Source organism: Podarcis cretensis (genome assembly GCF_951804945.1).
Source record: "Podarcis cretensis genome assembly, chromosome: 1".
In the NCBI taxonomy this organism is placed as follows: Eukaryota; Metazoa; Chordata; class Lepidosauria; order Squamata; family Lacertidae; genus Podarcis; species Podarcis cretensis.
The window spans coordinates 102,997,501-103,022,303 of record NC_137170.1 but is presented as its reverse complement, the minus strand read 5'-3'; the positions used below and the strand labels follow the sequence as shown (position 1 = coordinate 103,022,303).

The 24,803-nt window shown below is 39.7% G+C and overlaps 1 protein-coding gene across 8 annotated transcripts in view; it reads left to right on the top strand.

Moving 5' to 3' along the window:
- GTDC1 (glycosyltransferase like domain containing 1) overlaps positions 1–24,803 on the top strand; it is a 236,660-nt gene that overhangs the window by 145,209 nt on the left and 66,648 nt on the right. For 7 of the 8 annotated variants that reach the window (XR_013843193.1, XM_079994319.1, XM_079994322.1 and 4 more), the window contains one exon: positions 23,633–23,977. Coding sequence is in view for 7 of the 8 variants with exons in the window: in XM_079994319.1 (XP_079850445.1) it covers positions 23,633–23,977 (345 nt within the window). In the remaining variant the exon portion in view is untranslated. The remainder of the gene's footprint in view (positions 1–23,632; positions 23,978–24,803) is intronic. The other variant, XM_079994318.1, reaches the window with a different exon arrangement.

Sequence of the window (24,803 nt, the reverse complement as noted above, 5' to 3'; positions counted from 1 at the left end):
CAGCTGCCTTAACCCTGCCCTGGAAACCATCCAGTGTTTAAGAAGAAAGCATATGCAGACCAACTGCCCATCATACTGCAGCTGATTCACTAGGACACTCCATTTGTGTCCATCAGGCATCCAGTCCAAATGCTCAAGCATTTGATCAAAGGCCCTGGGAGGAATAAGTGCCCTTGTTCAAATGCCTGAGAGAAGGATCAGAGCAAACACATGCCTGTGAGCAGGTCTCTTTTTGTCCCAAACCACCACCTTTAACTTCCTCTTCCTCCTGTTCAATGGAAGACAATTTACATTTGGCCCAGCGAAAGGGAAAGCAGAGGCAATGGCCACAGATACCTAGCGGAGTGACCCAGGGCAGTTCACAACCGAAAAACATAAAAATAAGAATGCAAAGTACATAATAAAACAAAAACAAACAAATAACCCCATTCCCCACAAACACATTAAGAAAACCATAGAATGTTAATTAGCTGAACGCTTGGGTGAAGGGAAATGTTTTCACCTTGCACCTAATGTAATGAAGGCACCAGGTGAGCTTCCCTGGGGAGAGCATTCAGCAAATGGGGAGTTGCCACAAAGAAGTCCTGTTCTTCTCTTGCCACCCTCCAGACCTCTAGTGGAGGAGGAGGTTGGTTCATATAGGGAGAGGCAGTTCTTGAAGTATTGCAGACCTGAGGCATTTATGACCTTATAGGTCAAAACCAGTGCTTTGAACTGAGCCCAGAAATTAACCAGCAGCCAATGTAGTTGGGCCGGGATTTGTGCAATACGCTCAAACTGCCCTGCCCTACCAAATTCTCAACCAGCTAAAGTGTCCAAACCGTCTTCAGAGGCAGTACTACATATAATGTGCTGCGGTAATCTAAACCTAGAGGTTACCAGAGCCTGTAGAACAGAAGTTAGGCTATTCCTGTCCAGATAGGGGGGCAGCTAGGCTATCAGCTGAAGCTTATGGAAAGCACTTTGCACCGCTGAGGCCACCTGAGCCCCAAGCTGAGAATAAAGAATCCAGAAGTACCCCTAAGCTATGTACCTGCTCCTTCAGAAGGAGTGTAACCCCATCAAGAGCAGGCAACCTCCCTCCCATCCATCCGATCTAGGGTGTTGAGTGTGTGGCATAATGCAAAATTGCTCCATGGCTTCACATAATGGCAACTGCGAGGGTCTAATGCAATGCAAAATAGCCGCCGTGTTGGGGGGGGGGCGCGCGGCAGAAATAGCTATCATATCTATAAAAACAAGAAAAGAGAAGGGAAGACAAAATGGTGTGGATGTGCCTTGCTCCCTATCTCATGCATTGTAGATCTTTGAGGGGATGTTTACAGAGATCTTTCATGAGCACCATAGAAGGTACTGATGAATACACAGGTGCTCCTGAGCTCTGGATTATCGACCTTCTGTAATATATTCAGTTGAATGCTGAACTCTGTGCTACAATTTATTTATTTTAATTTTTTTTAAATAATTTTTATTGCATTTTTCACAAAAAAGAACAAAAAAGCAAATTTTCACAAACATTACAAAAAGAAAAATTTTCACAAACATTACAAAAGAAAAGAAAACATAGACAAAAAAAAAAAGAAGAGAAAAAAGGAGATTTTAACATATAAAAACAAAAAAAAATCCCTCACTTTCCAATTATAACCTTCAAAACCTTATTTTCCTTACTTCCACCCGCCTCCCGATCTTGTATTCTATTTAATAATTAGTTCAGCAAGCTCAATCTTTGTTCATTTTGATTCTTGATCCCTCCCTTTGTGCTCTTATTTAACTCAGTCACTAGAACCCCTTCTTTCCTTTTCAATGTCCTCAACATTCAAAGATTTTACAGTGTTTTTGTAGATAGACTTTAAACTTCTTCCAGTCCTCTTCCACCTGCTCTTCTCCTTGATCTCGAATTCTGCCGGTCATTTCAGCCAGTTCCATATAGTCTATTACTTGCATCTGCCATTCTTCCAGAGTGGGTAGATCTTGTGTCTTCCAATACTTTGCGATGAGTATTCTTGCTGCTGCTGTAGCGTACATAAAGAAAGTTCTATCCTTCTTTGGCACCAATTGGCCGACCATGCCCAGAAGAAAGGCCTCTGGTTTCTTCAAGAAGGTATACTTAAATACCTTTTTCAGTTCATTATAAATCATCTCCCAGAAAGCCTTGATCCTTGGGCACGTCCACCAAAGGTGAAAGAATGTCCCTTCAGTTTCTTTGCATTTCCAACATTTATTATCGGGCAAATGGTAGATTTTTGCAAGTTTGACTGGGGTCATGTACCACCTATATATCATTTTCATAATATTCTCTCTTAAGGCATTACATGCCGTGAATTTCATACCGGTGGTCCACAACTGTTCCCAGTCAACAAACATAATGTTATGACCAACGTCTTGTGCCCATTTTATCATAGCAGATTTTACCGTTTCATCCTCAGTATTCCACTTCAACAGCAAGTTATACATTCTCGACAATATCTTAGCATTGGGTTCTAACAATTCTGTTTCCAACTTTGATTTTTCCACCTGGAAACCAATTTTCCTGTCCAAATGATAGGCCTCTCTTATTTGAAAATAATGTAACCAGTCTCGCACCTTATCCTTAAGTTTCTCATAGCTTTGCAATTTTATTTTATCTCCCTCCTGCTCCAGAATTTCCCAATATTTTGGCCAGTTAGATTCCATATTAAGCTTTTTTAAGGCCTTTGCTTCCATAGGTGAGAGCCACCTAGGGGTTTTATTTTCCAATAAATCTTTGTATTTCATCCAGACATTAAACAATGCTTTCCTGACAATATGGTTTTTAAATGTCTTGTACACTTTAGCCTTACCGTACCACAAGTATGCATGCCACCCAAAAACGTTATCATATCCTTCCAAATCCAAAATATCCGTGTTTTCAAGAAGTAGCCAATCCTTCAACCAGCAAAAAGCTGCTGCTTCATAATATAACTTGAAGTCCGGCAGGGCAAACCCCCCTCTTTCCTTTGCGTCAGTAAGAATTTTATATTTTATTCTGGGCTTTTTGCCCTGCCAGACAAATCTAGAAATTTCTTTTTGCCACTTCTCAAAACAGTCCATTTTGTCAATGATTTGTAGCGTCTGAAACAAAAACAACATTCTTGGCAATACATTCATTTTGATAACAGCAATTCTACCCAGTAAGGAAAGTTTCAAGTTTGTCCAAATTTCAAGATCTTTTTTCACTTCTGACCAACACTTCTCATAATTATCTTTAAATAAATTTACATTCTTCGAAGTCAAGTTCACCCCTAGATATTTCACTTTTTTCACCAATATTAAACCTGTTTCTTCCTGAAACCTTTCCTTCTCTACTGCTGTCAAATTTTTCTCTAAAACCATAGTTTTTGATTTATTCAATTTAAAACCTGCCACCCGACCAAATTCTTGTATTATTTCCAGTGCTCTTTTAGAACTAGGGATTGGCTCCTGTAGCGTCAGTACTAGGTCATCTGCATAGGCTTTAAGTTTATAGTGTTTAACTCCGACCTGTATACCCTGAATCTGTTGGTCCCTTCTAATCATATTCAGCAAGACCTCCAGGACTGAAATAAAAAGCAAAGGGGAAATTGGGCAGCCTTGTCGTGTCCCTTTCTCTATCTTAACTTCTTCCGTTACTGCATTATTCACTATTAATTTCGCCTTCTGTTCTGAGTAAATCGCGCCTATACCGTTTCCAAACCTTTCTCCAACCCCCATCCCTTGCAAATTTTTCCTCATAAAGCTCCACGAAATATTGTCAAAGGCTTTCTCCGCATCAATAAATATTAAAACAGCTTTTGTATTTATATTAACTTGTAGCTTTTCTAAAATGTCAATTAAGTTTCTCGTGTTATTTGACAATTGTCTGCCTGGGAGAAAGCCAGCTTGGTCTTTATGAATCATTGTTGCTAAAACTTTTTTCAATCTTCTAGCTAAAATATCAGCAAAAATTTTATAATCCACATTAAGTAGGGATATGGGGCGGTAGTTCTTTAGTTGTGTCTTTTCTATCTCATTTTTCGGTATAAGCGTGATGTAAGCTTCTTTCCACGACTCCGGCGCTCTTTTCCCTTCCATAATTTCATTGCCAACCTCCATTAGAGGTTGAATTAAGTAATCTTTCATGTCTTTGTAGTATTTGGAGGTTAGCCCATCCGGGCCTGGAGACTTGCCTAATTGCAGGTTCTTAATGGCACCTTCAACCTCCTGTTCAGAAATTTTGTCGTTCAGTATTAATTTATTCTCTTGAGAAATTTTTTGTAATCCATTTGTTTCCAAGAATTTCTCGATTTTGATCTCATTCTGTGGCCCTTGTGAATACAGTTGTTTAAAGTATCTCTGGAAGCAGTCTTGAATCTCCCGTGGGTTTTGTATATTTCGTCCATTTACTTCAAGATTGGTAACAGTATTTAATTTCTGTCTTTTCTTCAGCTGCCAAGCTAGCAGCTTTCCACACTTATTGGCCGATTCGAAGGTTTTTTGTCTCATTTGTTTAATTTTCCATTCTATATCCTGGTTAACCATTTTCAAATATTGTGCCTGATGTAATTTAATTTCTCGTAGAATGTCCTGTGACTTAGGTTTAGTCCTTAATCTCTTCTCGCCTTCTCTAATTTTCTCTAAAATCTTTTCTTTCTTCTCCTCTTGAAGTTTCCTCTTTATAGCATTTTGCTGGATCAAAAACCCCCTCATTACGGCTTTACTTGCATCCCAGATTACTCTTTTCTCCACGGTAGTCTTCAAATTTATCTCAAAGTAGTCTTTTAGTGTTTTTTGGGCCTTTTTCACAATTTCAGAGTCTCTAAACAAGGTGTCATTCATTCTCCATCTAAAGGAACCAGTGTTAGTTTCATATCCATCTTCACTGGGTTATGGTCGGAGCAGATTTTGGGGCAGATTTCCACCTTTCGAATCTTGGGTGCCATCCCTCTTGTAATCCAAATTTGGTCTATTCTAGTCAAATTGGCTTCAGAGAAGAAAGTCCCCTCTCTACCTAGGGGATTTTTAGTTCTCCAAATATCAATCAAGTCCATATTGTCTGTCAATTCAAAAAAGGTCTTTGGTAGTCTTCCATCTTTTGTGACTACTTGTCTTTCAGATTTATCCATATATGTCGAGACAACGCCATTCATATCTCCCATCAAAATGATATTTCGATCTATAAAGTCCATTAACGTCTCATGCAGTTTCTTATAAAACTCTGATTTCCCCTCATTAGGTGCATAGACTCCAATTATTACTAATTTCTCTCCTTGGAATTGTATTTCAATTGCCACAAATCGTCCATGTTCATCTTTAAGGAGAAACTTTGGTGATAATTTCTCTTTTGCGTAGATCACAACTCCTCTTTTTTTTACTTTGTCTGATGAAATAAAGTCTTGGCCTAACTTTTTACTTATCAATAATTTCCTTTGGAGTCTTGTTATATGTGTTTCTTGTAGGCAAATTAGGTCCAATTGTTCCTTTTTCAGAATATGAAAAATCCTCTTCCTTTTGCTGGGGGAGTTCAAACCTCGAACATTCCAAGTTAACATCTGCAGAGACATGTTGTTGTTATTCTGATGTTCCACCAGTTGCTCCTAGAAGTTGCTCTTGGTTTGTCGGCGGTATCTCTTTCCGTTGGTCCAGTCCCAAGAGAGTTCTTCCTAAGTCAGGTGGTCCCAGTCCTAATATTTCCGAGTCTTTTGTTCTGGCCTCTCTTTGTAATTCTTCTCCAAAATTTCTCAGAAAACTCTCTTTATCTTCCTCTGATCTTATCTTAATTTTCTTTCCTTTAAATGTAAACGAGAGGCCTTGTGGAAATTCCCACCTGAACAAAATTCCGTTTCTTTTTAGCAGGTCCACCAAATTTCCGTAATTGGTTCTAAGATCAAGCAGGTATTTCGGGATATCTTTAAAAATCTCAATTCTCACCCCTTGGATATCGAGTGCTTTCTGGTAGTGTAGACTCAGTATTTTATCTCTTTCCTCTTTTGTCCTTAGAGCAATCAAGCAGTCTCTCGGCCTATTTTTCCTCTTAACCCTTCCCAATCGAAAAGCACTCACTATCTTAAATTCTTCTTTCTCTGGATCCAGGTCCCAGCACTCCTCAAATTCCGATGTCAACAGTTCTATCAAGTCTCCTTCTTCTATTTCTGGGACCGATCTAATTCTCAAGTTGGTCTGTTTCTCTTTAAGTTCAATCAAAGAGAATTGTACCTTGTATTCATCCAATTTTTTATTTATTGGTGGTAGCTTTTGTTCTACTGCCAATACCCTCTCTTTGGCTTCCTCCGCAGTCTTCTTTGTCTCCTTAGACTCCTGCACCAGTCTGTCAATCGCCTGGGTGTTAGAATTCACATTCGTCCCCAAATCGTTTACTTTTTGCCCCAGGTCCTTAATAGTTGAAGTATTTTGATCAATCTTAGCTGTCAAATTTTGCAGAGCCGATAAAATCTTGTCTAATGTTGCAGAATCCGATCCTGTTCCTTTTGATTCTTCCCTTTCTGTAGCTTGTGGGACAGAGAGTCCTGCTGATGATGTTCTTCTATGCTGGAGTTGCTGCTGTGCCTGCAGCTGCTGCTGTTGTTTAATTTTTGCTCTTGTTGATACTTTATCTGGAGGCTGTAACTTGTCTGGTTGTTTCTCTTCCATTGCTTGCCTCTGGAAATCAAGGTCACTCACACAATTCCCAAGCTTCCTTCTTAGCTATAAACAATAGCAGCTGCAGTGGAAAATCCCCAGCTATAACACAAAGTTCCTCTAGGGGAGCAGAATACCAGGTTGTTTCTTCAATGATTGTTAAACAGTAACTTCATCAGCTCCCCAGTTATCTTTCCAATTTGTTGCAAGAGTAAAAGAGTAAAAAAGTTATAAATTTGGAGGCTCCCTTGATTGTTACCAGTCCTTCTAAACATTCAGTAGCAGAAGTTACAATGTCCATAAACAGTACTTTCACAGTAGCCTTGCATTTATTTAAGACAGACCGGCAGATCAGTGTTAAAAGTAAAGTGGTGGATTTTCTGTCCCCCCTTCCCTACTTGGGGGGGGGGGTTCTTTTGCTCTGACAGTGAAATTTAGCTCTTTATATAAAACAAGTCAGTGGTTCAAAGTTCCCTTGTCCCTTGCTTTTATTCTATTTACAGGATCGGCAAAGCGGACTTCCTGTTTGCACTTTGCCGATTTCAGGTCCGAATTTTAAATTCAAGTTCAAAGTCCCGATCAAAGTTTCTAGTTTCAAGTTCAAATTTCAAGTTCAAGTTTCTAGTTTCAAGTTCAAATTCAAATTCAAAATCAAAGTCCAATACTTGGTCTTAACTTTGATCTTTCCAAGTTCCCAATTCTTACTCACGGATAGCTGTTTTAATCCGATGTTTCACAGGAAAAAGGCCAGCGCTCTCCGGTAACTGCTATGCAGCTTCACTCCGCAGAAGTAGCGATCGGCTCCAGCACAGCGCTACACCCCCGCTCCGCTCCGGAGCTCTTTTCAGGGCTCCTTTGACAGTTCGGGGGGGCGCAAAGCGTGCCCGCTGAGCCCCACGGCCCCAGGCTTCACCCGCCTGTGGGTTTTTTGAGGGTCCTCCGCTTCGCTGTAGCGGTGGACCCGATTTCTGCGGAGCTTCCCCCTCCGTTTCAGAGGGTATCCGCCATTACCGATGGCGCCGCCTCCGGAAGTGAACTCTGTGCTACAATTTAGAGCTGATGATACACATTTTCTATGTATCTTTGTTAAATTTTCAGGGAGAAAGGTATATTGCATTATTTTAAGTTTTTCATACTTGAGATTAGAAATGTTTCTCTCCTTTTCCATTTTAAAACTATTTTCCTGTGAAAATTTTCCTAAAACAACAGACCTTCAACCCAGCTGCAGCCTATTGATTGCTCCAATATAATTAAAGATAACGAAGACATATTGTGAAATAAGACACTTAAAAAAAAACCCACCTCGTTTCCGCCATAGGTGAAAAAAGTCGGCGAGTTGAAACGTATAGCTCTCAGGAATGCTATTCTACAAAACAGCTCAACTACACTTGGATTTTAAATTGCAGTAGCAATTTGGAAACGGTTTTCAGACTGGAGCTATGTTAAATGTTAATAGCAAAATTGAGGTACTTTTTTTCTTTGATCTCTTCCTTGGCTTCTATAAAATAATGGAATCCAAACCAAGTGCCATTTATATATACACCTCCTTCTTTTGATCTTGTCATGCAGGAAGTGGGTAGCGGGGAGGTTGCCTGGCCCTTGTGCTCTTTCAGGTGAAGGCCCTATGCTGTTTTAGAAAGTTTTGTTTTGTGGCTTTTTTTTTTTTTTGCAGGAATTTTCAGTTGTATGGTATACTCTTCAGTATTCGAAAGAGATAGCAGTATTAAGTCAAGTTTTGAATTTGGAACAGATAGCAGTGTTAAGTTCCTATGTTTGCAAAGCTGTTCAGTACAATCTCCCCCACTCACTTAGCATTTGTCACTTCTAGCACAGACCTCCCTCCCAAAAGGAATACTATATACCCATCACACATTTTCAATACTCTGCCTTGTAACAAGGATAGGCAGTAATGATGACCACCGCTATGGGTAGGGTGAAAGCAGGGAGTCTAAACAGTAGGTGGAGCCAGAACCAATGAGAGGCAGAGCCAGCTAATTCTAGTTTTGCACCCACCCTCCTTCCTGTTGTTGTTGCTTAGTTGTTTAGTCGTGTCCGACTCTTCGTGACCCCATGGACCAGAGCACGCCAGGCACTCCTGTCTTTCGCTGCCTCCCGCAGTTTGGTCAAACTCATTCCTTCTTGTTAGATTCTACAATTAAGCTTTAAAAATGGAAGCTTTTTTGTGGGAGGAGAGTTCCCAGTTCTTCACATCTCTAGTTGACAGGGGAGAGTTTGGAAAAGGGTTGCAGGTATATAGGCCAGGTTTGAAAGGAATGCGAGCAGGGGTTCAGCTCCTACTTATTTCATATTTTTGAAACTTCTGGACAAACCCATATATACTTCAAGCTTCTTATATATAGAGAGAGCTACTTCCTCTGGCTACTCCATCTTTGCCTTTCAAAGATAAAAAGGCCACTATTTCCTGGTGTGTGTGGAGGTGGTATGGAGGATATACTAACCCAGCACAACACCATAATAATAAATAATAATAAATTTTTATTTATATCCCGCCCTCCCCAGCCGAAGCCGGGCTGGGTGGGGGGGGGCAATGGTAGAAACAGCATTGCATTCTGTTGTATCTGCTGCTTTGAAGATCCATCTGGGCTTAAGCATGCTTCTCCTGGAAATTTTCATTTATTTATATACATATACTCATTTTAGACACCCTGCCAAACTATGGCTAAAGAAGCTTAATTATGGGTGAATTTAAACTTATGGTTTGCAGTTGCACAGCGATCCAGAATCTAAGACCATGGTTTGAAGGGGGCTTCCAAGCCATGGGTACTGCTAATTATTATTTTGATGTCTAACATTGACAAACCATAAGTGCAACCATCACTTTATCTGCAGAATTTGCTGCACCATGGAGATTGGAGAGGTGATGAATTTGTGAGGTTAAGATGAATAAAACAAATATACACAAGCTCTTCCAAACCACTCTTTGCTTATTGTATATGTGGAATCTCAAAGCACCACATGGGATCTAAACTATGGTTAGCAGAAGCCATTGTTTGATGTGATATCTGAATTGAGTCTTTAGTGAAACGATAGCAAATATGTCTGGTACGTTCCTTTTTCTCTCCTCTTTAAAGTACCTAGCTTTCACTGGATTTGTTTCCCAACTCCCAAATGGAAGTGAAACAACAGACTTACAAGAAAGGCAAACAGACTTTCTCATTTCGGTTCACAATCACAGGGATTTCTTTCTTTAAACAACAAGGGGTTCTCCCTCAAGGTTTGTACCTACAGTGGAAAAGAGATAAAATCCTTGAAATTGAACAAATTAACAGCAAGCCCAGTACGACTTTACATGGTTTTATGACAGCATCCAGTACATCTTGACAAGAATTTCTGACTAAGCTTTAAATAACTTGCCTGTGTGTGTGTAGCCAAACAAGCCCCAAACCTGAAAGAGCAGATTATCTTTTGAAGAGCAAACATTAAAAGCTCTGTGGACAAACCTATTTTAGCAGGGAGGTAAGAATACTGAGCTTTAAACAAGCAAAAGTGTCCGCAGACAGATTTTTTTGAGACACTGAACTTCGGTTATTTTACACATATCCTTAGTTTCACAGGACATCATTAAATAATTCATCAACAATTAGACTATATATTCAGTATGAGGAATACATCTGGTCAGAGGCTGTAGTGATACAAGTCTGTTGTAACTGCAGATATGAGTCAGCCCTGTATAGTGGATAGGGTGTGGAGTTGGATTCAGTCCCCACTCATCCATGAAGCTCACTGTGTGGCTTTGATGGCCCCTTTTATTTTCTCTTAGGCTTACCTGCTTCACAGGGTTATTGTGAATAAAAATGGGATAACCACCAGACTTCCGGGTTGGCGCCTCCGGCAATGGCGGAATTCCTCTGATCGGGAGGAAATTAGGGTCTGGCCGCCACGGTGAAGGCGGAGACCCACTAAAATCACAGGCGGGAGAAGCCTGTGAACGTGAGATTCGGCTGGCACCTTTTGCACCTCCCCTACTTGCGGGGAGACCCGGTTTCGGGGATCTGGAGCGACGTGGGGTGAGCGGCACGGTGCTTTGAATTGATTGCTTTTTTCACGGAGTGAAGCCGCATTGCTGACTTTTTCCTGTGGACAATTTGATTCTAAACAACTACCTGTGAGTAGAACGGAAAATTGGATTCTTAAACGTCTTAATTTGGCACCGAAACGGGGAGGCTCTAAACAGGAAATCCGCCTTCCCCTTTTGTAAATAGATTGAAGCAAAGAGCTTGTAAGCTAAAGTCTTGGAAAGTCCTCTGTAAAGGATTAAACTTCCATCGGCTAAAATCATTAAACCCCCCTTGGAAGCAGGAGAAGAGGGGGAAAATTTTGGATCGCGTAAGCCTGCAGGAGAGAGGGAAGAAAGTTAAATTACCACCGCTCTGAACCTGGAAACGGGCTGCTAGCAAGACCGACGTTTTGGGAAAGTTCATTGTTGTTGACAGCTAGTTAAATAAGAGAAATACATTGTTTCCATTGTCTCCTTCTGCGTTTAAAAAGGAGTAAAAGTAACTGAAAATTGAAACTAATTTTATTGCTTGAACTGTGCCTAAAAGGATTGATAGAAATAGAAATTGTTTCCCTCTAGAGGGAGCCTTTGAAGCTGTTACAGGAGTTGAGCTGGGGGGATTTCTAGCTGCAAGATAAAAAATCGTGAGAACCAGGGATTGACCTTGGATTGGTTAAGAATGTCGACAGAAGAAGCCTTAGTGACTGTATTTTGTAAGATAAGTGATTCATTGGAACAGCTCCACAAGAAGATGGACGTGATGACTATTAAAATTGACAATCTGGGTCAAAAAGTGACTAATTTTGGACAAAAAGTGAATATCTATACAGAAACTATTCAGGAATCGACGCAGGAATCTATTTTGATATGGCAAACTGTGGAGAACGCGAGGGAGAAAGTTGTTGTTGTTGAACCTAAAGTAATACAAGTGGAGAGGGAGAGAGCCTCAGTCTTACAGAGGCAATTTGATGACTATAAGTTGTTGCCTTCTATGAGTGAATTCAGAGAAAGTCAGATTTTGAGGATTGGAGCCCTGCTTGGACTGGAGAAGGAAAGTTTGATAGATCCCCTCATGCAGGGATTTACTGACCTTTGGGACCTGGACCTGGGTCAGGAGGAGATTGGAGTTGTGGGAACCTTCAGATTTGGAGGAATTTTGAAACACGTCCTGAAATATCTTTTGGATTTTAGTTTTAACTACGGAGATTTGGCTGACCTGTCGAGAAGGAATAAAAACATTGCTAGGTCGGAGCTTCCCCGAGGAAGGAAATTAAGAACAAGATCAGCAGAAGACAAAGTAAAGTGCATGTATAAATATGAAGAAGACATGCAGAAGGGACTTGGAAAAGAGTTAAGAGCCTCGGACAGAAGATCACCAGGTTGATGGACTATATGGAATTGACGGAAATGACTGGCAGAATCCGAGACCAGGGAGAAGAGACGGTGGAAGAAGATTGGAAAAAGTTTAAAGTCTATTTATAGAAATATTGTAAAATAAATGAGTGTTAGAAAAATGTTGGAATGAAATTATATGGCTTTAGTAGAAATGTTATAAGGAGTTAAGCATAAATAAGTATTATAGTATTAATGGAAAATAAGGTTAAAATAAGTTAAGATAATTATAAGACAGAAAATAGAGAAAGATGGAAAGGAATTGCTGAAACAATTAATAGAATTGGAATATAAAAAGGGAGGTGAGAGGAGGTCGAGGAAACAAGGGAATGAAAGATAAGGCATTGAAATGGTATGATGTATGTTTTTAAACGGTTTTTGTTCTGTTTTGTTTAGTTTAATGTGTTAATGTTGCTCTGTGTATATTGTAATGTATTGTTTTTCCTTTCTTTTCCTTTTTCTTCTTTTTCTTTTCTTTTTCTTCTTTTTTGTAAGGTTTAAAAGTAATAAATATTATTTTTTTTTAAAATGGGATAACCACCGTGTAAGTTCTGAGTATCATGGGGTATCCATAGAATTAGAGCTGGGTAGAACACACCATTTCTATTCTGTCAATTTTGCATGCATGCATTCATTATAAATCCTTTTTCGTCCCATTTCTGCATAAATTTGTGATTTATTTATTTATTTATTTATTTATTTACAATCTGCATTGCAATGTTTATTTAAATACATATTTTATCCAATGTACATATTTCTAAATATATTTGATTCCAAAACAGACATTTTAAACATTTCACACAGTTTCTGAGCCAGAAAAAGTTTCTGAATTCTGAAGGAAAATTACATTCTTATCTATACATTATTTCAGTAGGTGAAGATCAGGTCAGTTTGCATCAGAAGTCACAGAATTCAAATTCCTCAGGCATCCTTACCTAGAAATTACATAAAATTCAATTGACTATATATTTTTGAAAGCTATTTGTTTGTTCACTGTCCATTTGGACGCTTATTAGGATATCATAAGGAAAATTCATTTGATGGTTCCTGAGATAAAGGAACAGGTCTTTTGTCTATGTTTGAATATGATTTGATGCTGTTTTGAACCAAGATGACGGACTGCATCTGTCAAAACTGCAGTGATTTTAACCAAAAAATTTAAAAATGCATTGATTTTTGTTGTTGTTTCTTTCAACTCCTGAACAACTTAGGGTACAAGACTTCCAGCAATGAACATGGATAAAGTGGTACATTTCTCATATTTTTTTTCTTACCATCGGTATTCTTGGTTCTAGGGAAGCATACATATCCATAACAAAGGAAATATTTTCTGCCTGAGGCAAAGAGCAAGTTGGTGTTTTCTATTGGCTGTACAGTAGCTACCTGGGTTAGCGTTAATCTTATTTCCAACACTGGCATGCATCCTTGACCGCACCTGAGGACAACAGGCTGGTTCAGTGGGTACATGGCAGGCTGGTGCATGACAAACCTCTGATCTCCAGCTGTTGCTGGTGTTGTCCTGCCCCCTAATATCTTCAGCCTGAGGTCATTGCCTCATTCTGCCTAATGTTAGGGCCAATTCTGCATTCGAAATCATTGCGGGAGTTAGCTTCTTAGTTTTAGCTGTGTGCATATACAATGGTGGTGTGTTTCCTACATTAAAAAAAGCATCTCCCTAAAGGGTATAATTGGACAAAGGGAAATTGCAATGTGCAATATTTTCACAACCGAGCCTGAACCCTCATCCACATTATACTTAGCCTAGTTCTGCAAATACCCCAGTGGTATGACACTACTTAAACCGAGCAGTGTTTACTTCACTTCACCCTCGTCTCTTTCCGTTGTCCCAGTACTCATTCATCTCTTGTAATACACTGACATTGTAACCTTTTTTTGCTGGAAAGTAGAGCATCCTGGGATTCTGCCGCCACAAGCCAAGTCTAGAGCTTCAGATGTATATTACCTTGTGACTGAGAGAAATTAAAATGATATCTCTGTGTTTCATGTAGTACAAGAACGCTGTATGCAAGGCCACCGAGAGGATTACAAAGACCCTGGGCAAAACTAAATCAGGATTTTTGGCCCAGACCCAACTTCATACAAATAAGGGACCTTGGCCAGGATCCAAAGAACTGTGATGCTCGTACAGTGAGCCCGAGATTTTAAGGCTGGACTGCCCCCCCCCCTTTCTTGAACAGCAGCTCCTTCCTACCATGCTGCATAGGAGACCGCTTTAGAAACTGTCAGAAAGTTCAAAATCATTTTGTGATGTCGAATAGGGCAAGCCGTCTGAAGCAGAGTCAGGCATTGAAGTGAGTTAGACTTAAGGCAGGCGGCTTGCTCTGAGTCTGTAATAATTAGGCCTGTACCTGCTTACCTCAGAGTATATCTTGTTGAAATCAATGGAGCTTTCGCAGAAGTACGTATAGGATTGTGCTGTAAGTATTTGCTTGCATCCTGGTCCTTGACAATAAGGGTCAAATGGTCACTGATGGATTTGCTTTCATTCCTCATAAACGCACCTAAGGTTACCTGGCTGTATGAATACTACAAGGTCATTTCATACCGCTTGATGTCATCTCTCTCTCTCTCTCTCTCTCTCTCTCTCTCTCTTCTTGCAGCTTAATTAGCTTACGTTACTGTTCCCTTTAGGAGAGCTGTGCCTGGTATTTCTTTGTTTCACTGCTATGTTGGATACCTGAGGAGGTGTTAAAATAATTAAGGTGAACTATGTGTTTTCTTGAGAAACACACAAAAGGATTTGTATCTGCACAGGGGATTGAGCTATCAAAAACAGATGTGACCATGTGGAACATTTCACATAAATTTATTTAAATCATTATTTACCTGTAACATACAAGCAGGGTTTTAGCTGCACTAGCTTGTTGCCAGTACATACTGCCAATAATCTGCCAAAAAGGCAGCTTGCTGGCAAAATCGTTGAAATGGTTAGCTTATGCTTACAGAAAACATTACAACCCTGATTCACATTAAAATCTAACAGAAACGAACCCTTTGATGCTAGAGATGCTGGATTGTGTTATCAAAATATGGTATACAGTTTATTTGGATTGTCTATACCCTACAAGAAATATGACTATCTATTTGTAACGTGATATGTAATCATCTAAGGCAAGTTATTGTTTTCAGTTACTCTTCGGAGTGAGATCACATGGTTTCTGCTCAGATTTAAAATAAGTGGTTCTTGCATAGGGCCCATACAACAGGCTAAGTGTGTGTAAGAATGGCTGGCCAATTAATAAAGAAAAGTGATGAAAATCAAAATAACATTGACTTCTAAGGCTAGCTAAACTTTTAAAGCAAGACTTTCTTTTAGGAAAAATCTTATGCATAGCACAAACTTTTTCATCCAAGTATCATTTCAGTAATGGCAAGCTTAAATATTGGAGACCATGGGGAAACATAATATTACGATAATGTTCTTTGGTGCGGTTTGGATGGGTTTAGGAAACATTTGGAAGTATTTTTCTCATAGAGTCACTTAACTATTGAAGTGTTATGATAGCATTCCCCTCTGCATTGTGTATTTACTGAGAAAGTCCGTTTAAAGGGGACACTGATTTTAAAAAATACTGATTAGAAGAAATTCCTCTAACCAGGAAATTACATGCTCTGGTGGTGGCAGTTTAATAATAGGATGCAGGGGAAGAACCCAAACTCCATGTGATTTGAAGGTGAGGTGTCTTCTTACAAAAATGCATCCATTTCCAGTTCTGTTCCATCTTTTCCTTTCAGCTGCTTTAAATCAAATGCGTATTTTGTAAGTCAACATCCTAGAACTGAGTTGGTGGGTGCTGCAGCTAAAGTCTGGATGTTGGTGGCTATGTGCCAGCCTTAATAGAATCTAACCCAGTTCTCAAAAAGCTTCCTCAGTTAGTATACACAAAGTGATATGTTCTAAACCTTTCTCAGGTGTTGTGATCAAAATTAGTTTCCATTGTACCGTGAGCTATTCTTTTGTCTTTAGCAGTGCTATTCTGTGCATGCTCTCTTGGAGGTAAACCCAACTTTTTGCACTGGAGCTTATTCATAGCTAGCATGTTTGTGAATACAGCCTAAATGCTGCAGTGTAGTTCTTGCATTACTGATAACTTTTAATAATTATGTAATATCTTAGAAGTTATTCTGTGAAGTATTTAGTTTTATCTTCATAAAAGTTTCAGGGTATATACATTTGAAAACATTCATGGTATTTTGTTTATTGACTTCAGTTTTGCTGCAAATTATATACAGATAGAAAGAAAACAAAACTTTCTTTCCATACTGAGTATTTTTTTGGGGGGGGGAATGTAAAAAGAACACAAATAAAATCTTTTAAACAACCTAAAGCGATTTAAGGCGTTTGCAGGAAACCTTTTGCTAGCCACTCAGGGGTAAATATGTTATGTAACAAAGTGGTATTAAGTCAGTAATAATCCCACAAGTACAGAGTAGATTAAAATGGTTTTGGCTAGAAGGGTGTGGAACTAGGGGGAGGGGGAAGCACAAAGGAATCAAAGCCCAGAATGCACACATCTGTGAGGTTTGTGTTTATTTTGGGAATAGCTTCTGCCTTTTCCTTTCTCCTTTGCATAATTCTGTGGCAGACTTTCTTTTCAGCTAGTCCTATTTCCATGCTGTGTGCTTCCCAGAAGAAGAGCTCTATGAATGTTATACTCAGAAGCCTTATCAGATGAGCAAAACAAAGCATTTCAATTTCACAGAGTGTCTTGTGTAGCTTTAAAGAAAAGCAAAACATACACACACACACACACTTGAAATCCGGGATCTTTAGGTCCACTTGCAAACAGTGTTCAGACAGAGTACTTTGTGGACTTCTTACGTGATATGTTCTGTCCCTCCTCTTTACATTGAGGTCTAGGAATTACAGCCTAGAGGAGATGAACACTCGGAAGATGTTGAAAGTGCAGTTGATTGAGGATGAAATCGGATTGGCAAGAGGATTGTGAAGAGCAGGAAATGCTGAGGAAATAAAATGAAATTTGCTGGAGCTTTTGAATCCTAAATCCAGAGGAATGAGAGTTTCCCCCCAGCAAAATATTGGGGAAAGAGGTAGCATCTGGAAACACTCTAACGTTAAAGAGCCTGGCTTTCTTTTATTTTCTTTGCACAATCTACTATCCTACCTTAAGTCAGGTGCCTTTCCTCAGTTAGCCACTTAGCTGAGTGATGCTCCAGCATATTACTAACATTTCCCTTTCCTCTTTGTTCTTCTTCTTGCAGCTTTCTTCACTCTCGTATTTGTTTGATACATGCTGTAAACACTAAACCAAAAAGTTAACTGGTTAACATCAAGCAAAGCCTCAACAGGTATTCATTTCACCTGAGTTGTTTAGCTATAACTGAGCAGAATGCATGCCCAGAAGCCAGGAAATGTGATGTGGGGCTTTGAGAAGGCCAGGACATCATTGGATGTTAAATCAATCTACCCACAATGATAACCTCCATAGTCTCAAGTGCTTAAAATACGCAGATCCATAGTCATTCCTGGACTGCCAGAAAGCGGCCTAGCAAAAAGGACACTGAGAAATATTCGGTTCACCACTCACATTCTTCAACATCAGACAATCAGTAGCTATAGATTACAGTAGGCATCTTCTGCCCCAAGGTGTTTTGTGCCGTTCAATAATGGCAGAATGTCCCTCATTCCTATGTCTACTGTTTGGGAAACAAAGGAGGACTTCAACAAAATGTTACAGTGTGAAATGCTGTTGCTTAGGTTGCCTGCCAGCCACTCCTCCATGCCTTCTCTCCGGGTACTCCATTCCACTGCCCTTGCTTCTTATTTTTCCAGCGGTTTTTGTCCCCTTCAATAACTAGCCAGTATTCCATGGCCATAGACCATACTTTGTCCTAGTGGGCTTTTGGGCTTTAAAAAACAACAACAAAAATATTAGCCAGCCCTCTCCTTCACCAAAATAAAGTTCTTGTACTTCTGCAAACCCTGGCATTCCACAAACCTATTTATACCTCCTTCTGTTATACCTCCTTATACCTCTTGCTGTTTTGGGTGCATAAAGATTCATACTTTGAGAACTGAACCCATTGGCAGTGTTTAGGCGGCAACCATTTTGTGTGGGGGTTTCGTTCCTGACCACCATGTGCATCAATGGAACACACAGAAACCCACCCTGCTCCTTTCCACTTCTGTTCTGCCCCCACCCCCATTTTGCCCTACTTTTGGGCCACTTCTGGGTCAACAGCAACAAGCACGTGCATGATGGTCGCTGCCTGTATGTGATAGCACATTCAGTTTTGGTGCATAAAGTGAAAAAGGCAAGCAAATGAACAAAACTTAAGAAAAAAATGTTTGGAAAGTCATCAGTTAGTGTGCAGATACAGTGGTACCTCAGGTTACATATGCTTCAGGTTACATACGATTCAGGTTACAGACTCTGCTAACCCAGAAATAATACCTCGGGTTAAGAACTTTGCTTCAGGATGAGAACAGAAATCGTTCTCCGATGGCGCAGCAGCAGCGGGAGGCCCCATTAGCTAAAGTGGTGCTTCAGGTTAAGAACAGTTTCAGGTTAAGAACGGACCTCCGGAACAAATTAAGTACTTAACCCGAGGTACCACTGTACTTAATGGACTTGATAGGTGCAGTGTGCATTGTGTTTGGACATTGTGCTTGGGTCTCTAAAGATCTATTCACTCTTGAACGTGGCTTGAATGGATTCTGATAATCCACCGTATCTCTGAACTTGCTCACAGTATATTTGTTTGTTTGTTTATTAACTTCACTTATATAGCCATCTGATAGCAGATGTTCTCTGTGCAGCTCACAGAGAAAAACAATGCTACAAATTGGAATACAATGTAAAACAGTAAAAACTATTACAGATTAATAAGAAATGTTAAAACTAAAACTCAGTTTTAAACTGCGAAACCTGAAAGACTGAACGATTATAACGTCATACCACCCTGTGGAAGCCATTCCATAACTGGGGTGCCACTACTGAAAAGGTCCTTTCCCCACTGTCAACTTGGTGTGATAAGAATTGTAAAGCACCTGTTTTCAAAAGAGAGAGGGTGGCTTTTCTTTCTCTTTTTTACCATCCTTTTCATTTTAGCTTTCTTCTAAATATACATCAGTGTCATTTACAGCAAAGAGTAGCTACTGCTGTTTCACATACTTGTTTGTTTGTTTGTTTTTTGACAACATGTGACCTTAGAAGTGGAAATAATAAAAAGTCTGCATTTGGGAAGAAACACTGGCATATGTTTACAAAACCTGGATAAAATCTCATTGAAAAACCATTATGGTAGGTAGAGTATGAACATCTTTATGAGGTTTTGTCCTGCTGCCCTCCCATGCAGAATCATCTGGTAGTGATACTTCCCTCTGCAAAGAGAGTCTTTGGATTCAGAAGTGATTCTTTTTTGCCAACTTGACGTCTGAGATACGGATTTAGTTTCCTGGAGATCTTTACCTGAACACAGCTTAGTATTTTAAGTGGCTTTCCCCAGACATTTACAGAGCAAATATGTACCTAGATATTTCCATTTTTACTTCATTGCATTCTTCTAGAACAGCCCTGGATTTATAGACATGGTCTCTATGAAGTTTGAAAGTTATATATGTAGAGTATATTTCTTCCAGCTCTCACATGTTTTATGTGTTTTGTTTTTATGAAAAATAGCTTTTCAGAATATACTGTATGTAGCACACAGTCCAGGGCCGCTTCTTTAATAATTTGATCTAACCCAAAACAGCCCTTCAGCCAGTGTTTCTAATGTGGTTTTTATTCATTTGACGATGACATCAGTATCTTCCCATTCTTCTTTTGGTGGTGTTTTTAATAAAATGGTGTATGAGTTGACTGTCAGTGCCAATGAAGAATACTGATTCTCATAAGTAATGTTTCATTAGGCCAAATGAGATGTTGTGAATAAACATGTACAAAAGGACATGATGACATCTAACGTGCAAACAGTAGAAGCCTCGCGTCTCTGCTGCAAATTAATGTGCATAGGTGTGTTGGCACGGCTGTTTTCGATGTAGAGAATGTGTATTGCACAAGCTAGAAAGAATGGCAAATCTGGCAGATTAAATGTCAAACATTCAGGCTGACATTTATAGTGACTTTTAGCATGTTAAGAGATTTCTATTATGTAGTCAAGAATTAGTTATTTTTGCTGTAGTGTTTCAACAAAGCGTTTACAGTCAAATGCACCAAGCTGACAGGTTATTTATTATATTTGTGGTACTCTCAAGGCTTATTTTTTTGTTATGTTTATAAACATTGTAAATGGGAATATTATATCTCAAAGGAGCTAGTCTAAATTCAGGAAAGGGGAAAACATTTTTACTTACATTTCCAGTAGACGTTTTTGGTGTGCGTATTTGTGTGTGTGTGTTTGTGTTGTTTTACATTAGAAATGAATGTGCCACATACTAAACCAATGGCTTTACAAAGAGGCTAGGCAATGCAAGCACACTGGCATACTAAAGCTGTGAGCTTGTGACTTTTCTTTATATGTATTCTAACCTGTTGCCTGATAGTTTTGAATTTTGTGTGTTACAAACCAAGATCACCACTCTAGCATCTCCCTTCAATGCTGGTACCAGGTGCCACCCAACAACTGTTGCTGGTAGCAGCTACCTTGTTCATCAAAATATAAAATGTTGTATGTGCAAGGCCACACCGGAGTGTGAAAGTGGAGTTAAGAAAAGTCCCTGCATGCTTTCACATCTGATACTTGTGAGAAGCTGTTGGTGAGAACAGGAGATGTGGTAGGACCTTGCTGCTTTCCTTGAATCTGTGACGCCTTCCAGGGTCAACACATGTCAGGGCTTTAACCTTGGATAAGGACAAGAACTAGATCCAATGTTATGAAATAGTGAAGAAAACATCAATCGGTGTTGTGCCGGTTTATGTGTTATATAGAAGTGGAGTTAATCAGAATTACTTGTGCCTCTTTTCTCACCTTTATATAACATCAGATTTTGCACTGGAACAGAGGTGGGAAATGTGCAGCCCTCCAGATTCTGTTGGACTCCAACTTCCATCAGCCCCAGCCAACATGATGCCCTGTGTTTTAGTCCCAACAAATTTGGAGGGACTTTGGTCCAACAGTGCATTAGAAGCAGGGAAAGAAGTTAAAAATGTGTCCTTTTCTACCTGCTTCTTTATAATTTTGAATTAGCTACATGTGCTACAAGAACTTAATGCTGTTTGTTATGGTATGACTTTTCAGCAATAATAGTTTATATAAGGTCTGCTTTAGTTTTTAACACTTTTCAAACTACAAATGAACAAACTTTGCAGAGAGAAGGGTGGAATAGTGAGACAACCCACTCCTGATCTAACACAGGTTTGGTTAAAAGTTAGAATAGTGTCTAGCCATGAAAAATTGTACTTCTCTGTGAAATCACGAGTCCTGCTTTTTCAGAGTTCCCAGTCACACTGATTGAGCCCTTCCATTGCACAAGAGCAAGCTCTGTTCCAACATTCATGGAAATAAAGCTGCTGCTGCCACAGTCCAACATACCCATGAGTATTTAGCCTATTCACACTGATTGTATAAGGGCTTCATAACAGTAATCCCCAATCGGTGATCCACTTAACCCACACAGGGGTTGAATGGCACCATTCACGTAATTAAAACTACCATAGCAATATCAAAATTTTCAAAAGTAGGGGGTCCATGGCTTGGCTTTTGAAAAACAGGGGGTGCACAGTACTTAGCTAATTGGGAACCACTGCTCTATAACATGGTAAACTGTAACAGCTTTAAGATTCTTCTACCAAGTTATCTGAAATGTTCCTTCATCATCATGTCCATTTCTAGTTCTTAATTTCAAGTGATATGTTAAAGCATCATGCAAACCATTTGAGTAGCAGCTGGGCTTGTCTATCATATCATTCCTGCCATGTTGACAATAGAGGTTGTACTGTGTATGATTTGTGATGTAGACGGTCCTGTCTTCCAGAGATTATAAAAGGTCTTGTGTTTTTAGATATAATGATGCATAGTGAAAGCTCAACCACCTAAACTAACTTGCAAACTTTTTAAAAAATCATTTTTTTGACTCTCAGCATGCAGGTTTTATTATGTCTACACTATTGCTATTAAGATATACAGAACCACTTGGTGCCAAAACAATGCCAAGTTAATGTGGATAATACTTACTCCTTGATATATCATGAAATAAATCTTGCTTTAAAAATCATTCAGCGAACAGTATTACAAACTAACTACTTTAAAAACTGTTGAGGTGATTAGTCTTATGTATGTAATGCAAGTAGATAGAAAAAGTCCTGATTGTGCCCAGATTGGGCTTTCCACGTACATCTTGTAGAAAATATATTTTGCAGCTGTTTTCATTGACATCTTATCTAATAGCTGAAAATCCCACAATGGATTTATGAGAACTTAGACCTGGAAAATAGCTAGAAGTGAGGCACTGCATAATTGGGCACAAGGACTAGAATCTGGGTAAGGAGACAGAAGACCACATAGAACAAACTATTGGGATTGGGGTGTGTTTTTAGAAATAGTATTAGTGGTAGTATTCCACCATTCATTTATGGCAGATTATGCAACTATTTGCAATGTTATAGTATGAGAACATGGAAACTTTTAACAACAGGGATGTCCCCAAGCTGGTCATTAACTAGTTCCCTTAAAAAAATGGGGGGTACAACTTAAATTAGTCAAAACTATCTGGTGTTTCCATGGGACTTAAAGAGAAGGACTGTAGCTCAGTGGTAGACACAGGCTTTTGCATATTTCCATCAGAAAGAGACCTCAAGAAGTAAGCTGAGAAATACTGTGCCTGGTGCCTTGAAAAGCCACTGCTGTAGGCCGGGGGTCTGGCGCAACACATTGTGCTGTTTCTGAAGTGGCCTCACTCCCCTCTGTTGTAACCTTCTACACCTGTGGCAGGTGACTTCTGCCACCTCCTCCCTTTTTTCCCTGACCTGGAACTTGCTTGCGCCAAGGCCATCTTCTCTCCTAAGCGCCAACTGTGAGAAAGCAGGTGCTTCCTTTGTGTAAGGCTTTGTGGGTGAGGTGGTTCCAGACACTGACACTGCCAATTTGCTGCACAGGCGGCAAACCCTGCTTAAATTTTAAATTTAATGTTGAACTTTAAACAGGATTTGCCACTATTTTGGCAAAGTGCAAGTGGCACAGAAAATTTACCCACAATGCCTCACTCTGAAGATGGGCCCCTTCCAGAGAGCCCTGTTGGAGCACCACCAGCTGTTTCTCTCACAAGAGCAGCCCTCCATGGGTGATGGGTGGACTGGTGAGAGGGCAGGGTTTGAACCTTGCCTGGTCAACAGAGCTGTATATTCCGCTTGCCTCACTTCAGCCTCTGCAGTTCCAATGGCCTCGGGAACTCTGAGCTGGAAAACAGAGCCCTTAGCCCCTGGAAACACTTTGCTCTTTGTTTTCTCTATCATGTGGCAAATGAATTTTAAGATGACAGAGCCACCACTATGCAGAACCATTCAAGCAGCTTTTGTATTGCAGCTTTTTGTCTTTTAAAAAAAAGATAGTATTCAAAAATTGCAAGCTGACATAAGTAATTGATGCCATTTTGGAGGAAGTATAATTTTGTTTTGTTTTTAACTCTAGGTTTATGCCAGAACACAAACTCGCCCATATTGAGAAGATGCATGGTACTAAAGGAGATGGAGATGCCTGTCTGCCTTTCCAAGAAAAGAATGGTGGAATAAACATCAGCGTCTCTGACCTTAGTCCCAGACATAGTGAACCACAGTCTGAACTTCATTCCCTGGGACCGGAGGGGCTGCCCAACCAACTACTGACACTAGAAGATCTGGACAAGCCTACATCTTTGAAAAGTACAATCCCTTGTCAAGAGGAAGATAGCCAACATGCAACTTACAACCTGTGCAGCGTCTCAGGTAGTTTGGACCATCTGGAGAAACCTTTGCACATTGTTTGGCCACACAGATGGTAAGTATAACACCAAAGGAAAATGCTGTATCTTCAGGCGAGTTATTGCATACAACGTTGATATAGTAACAATATTGTTTTGCTCTGCATGTTATATCTTTGGAAAGGTAGTGGTCTACTGAAAACAAATGATGTCATTTAAAAGCTGAAATTCACAGCAGGCGTTCAGCGTACGAGGGGCGGGATGGGTTGTGTGGGTGGGAAAGAAGAGGTATAGTTATGACATTGAAATGATATGTAAAACGCTGAGAACTCTGTTTCAGAGCATTTCAGTCCACTAATGATGTTTAATATGCAGCGTTATTTAAATTATCTTAATTATACTAATGTGACTGACTAGGTGTTAAAATTCAGGGCTATACTATGCTGCTCTGTGTCGTAGTTTTTTTATATACCTGTCCAGATTTCTAAAACATATGCACATATGTAAGGCTCTGTAGATAGACGGATAGAATGGAATATTCCTACACGAAAACTGCTGCTTTTCAAGCTGTTGACACAAATACCTGATCACAAAATCTTCTCTAAACTGCAGAAAATCTACCACGCCACATAATCACTGCAAATATATAAAGTTTAGCTTGACTCCCACCATAAATTAGGATTTAAAGAGGTAAAATGTCCTGATAATCTTCCGGTATTGGGCACGAACATTTTAATCTAGTTTTTATTCCTCACAGTTTGTTTAATCTGCATGTGGCCTGATTAGAGTTCACTTCATCCACAGATTATAGTCTGTTTATTTCAGAGATGCTGGGTCGATCAGTAGGTCAGATTTTCTGAGAGCAACTGTTCGCAGGTGAAGCAATAAGTACACCACACCGAC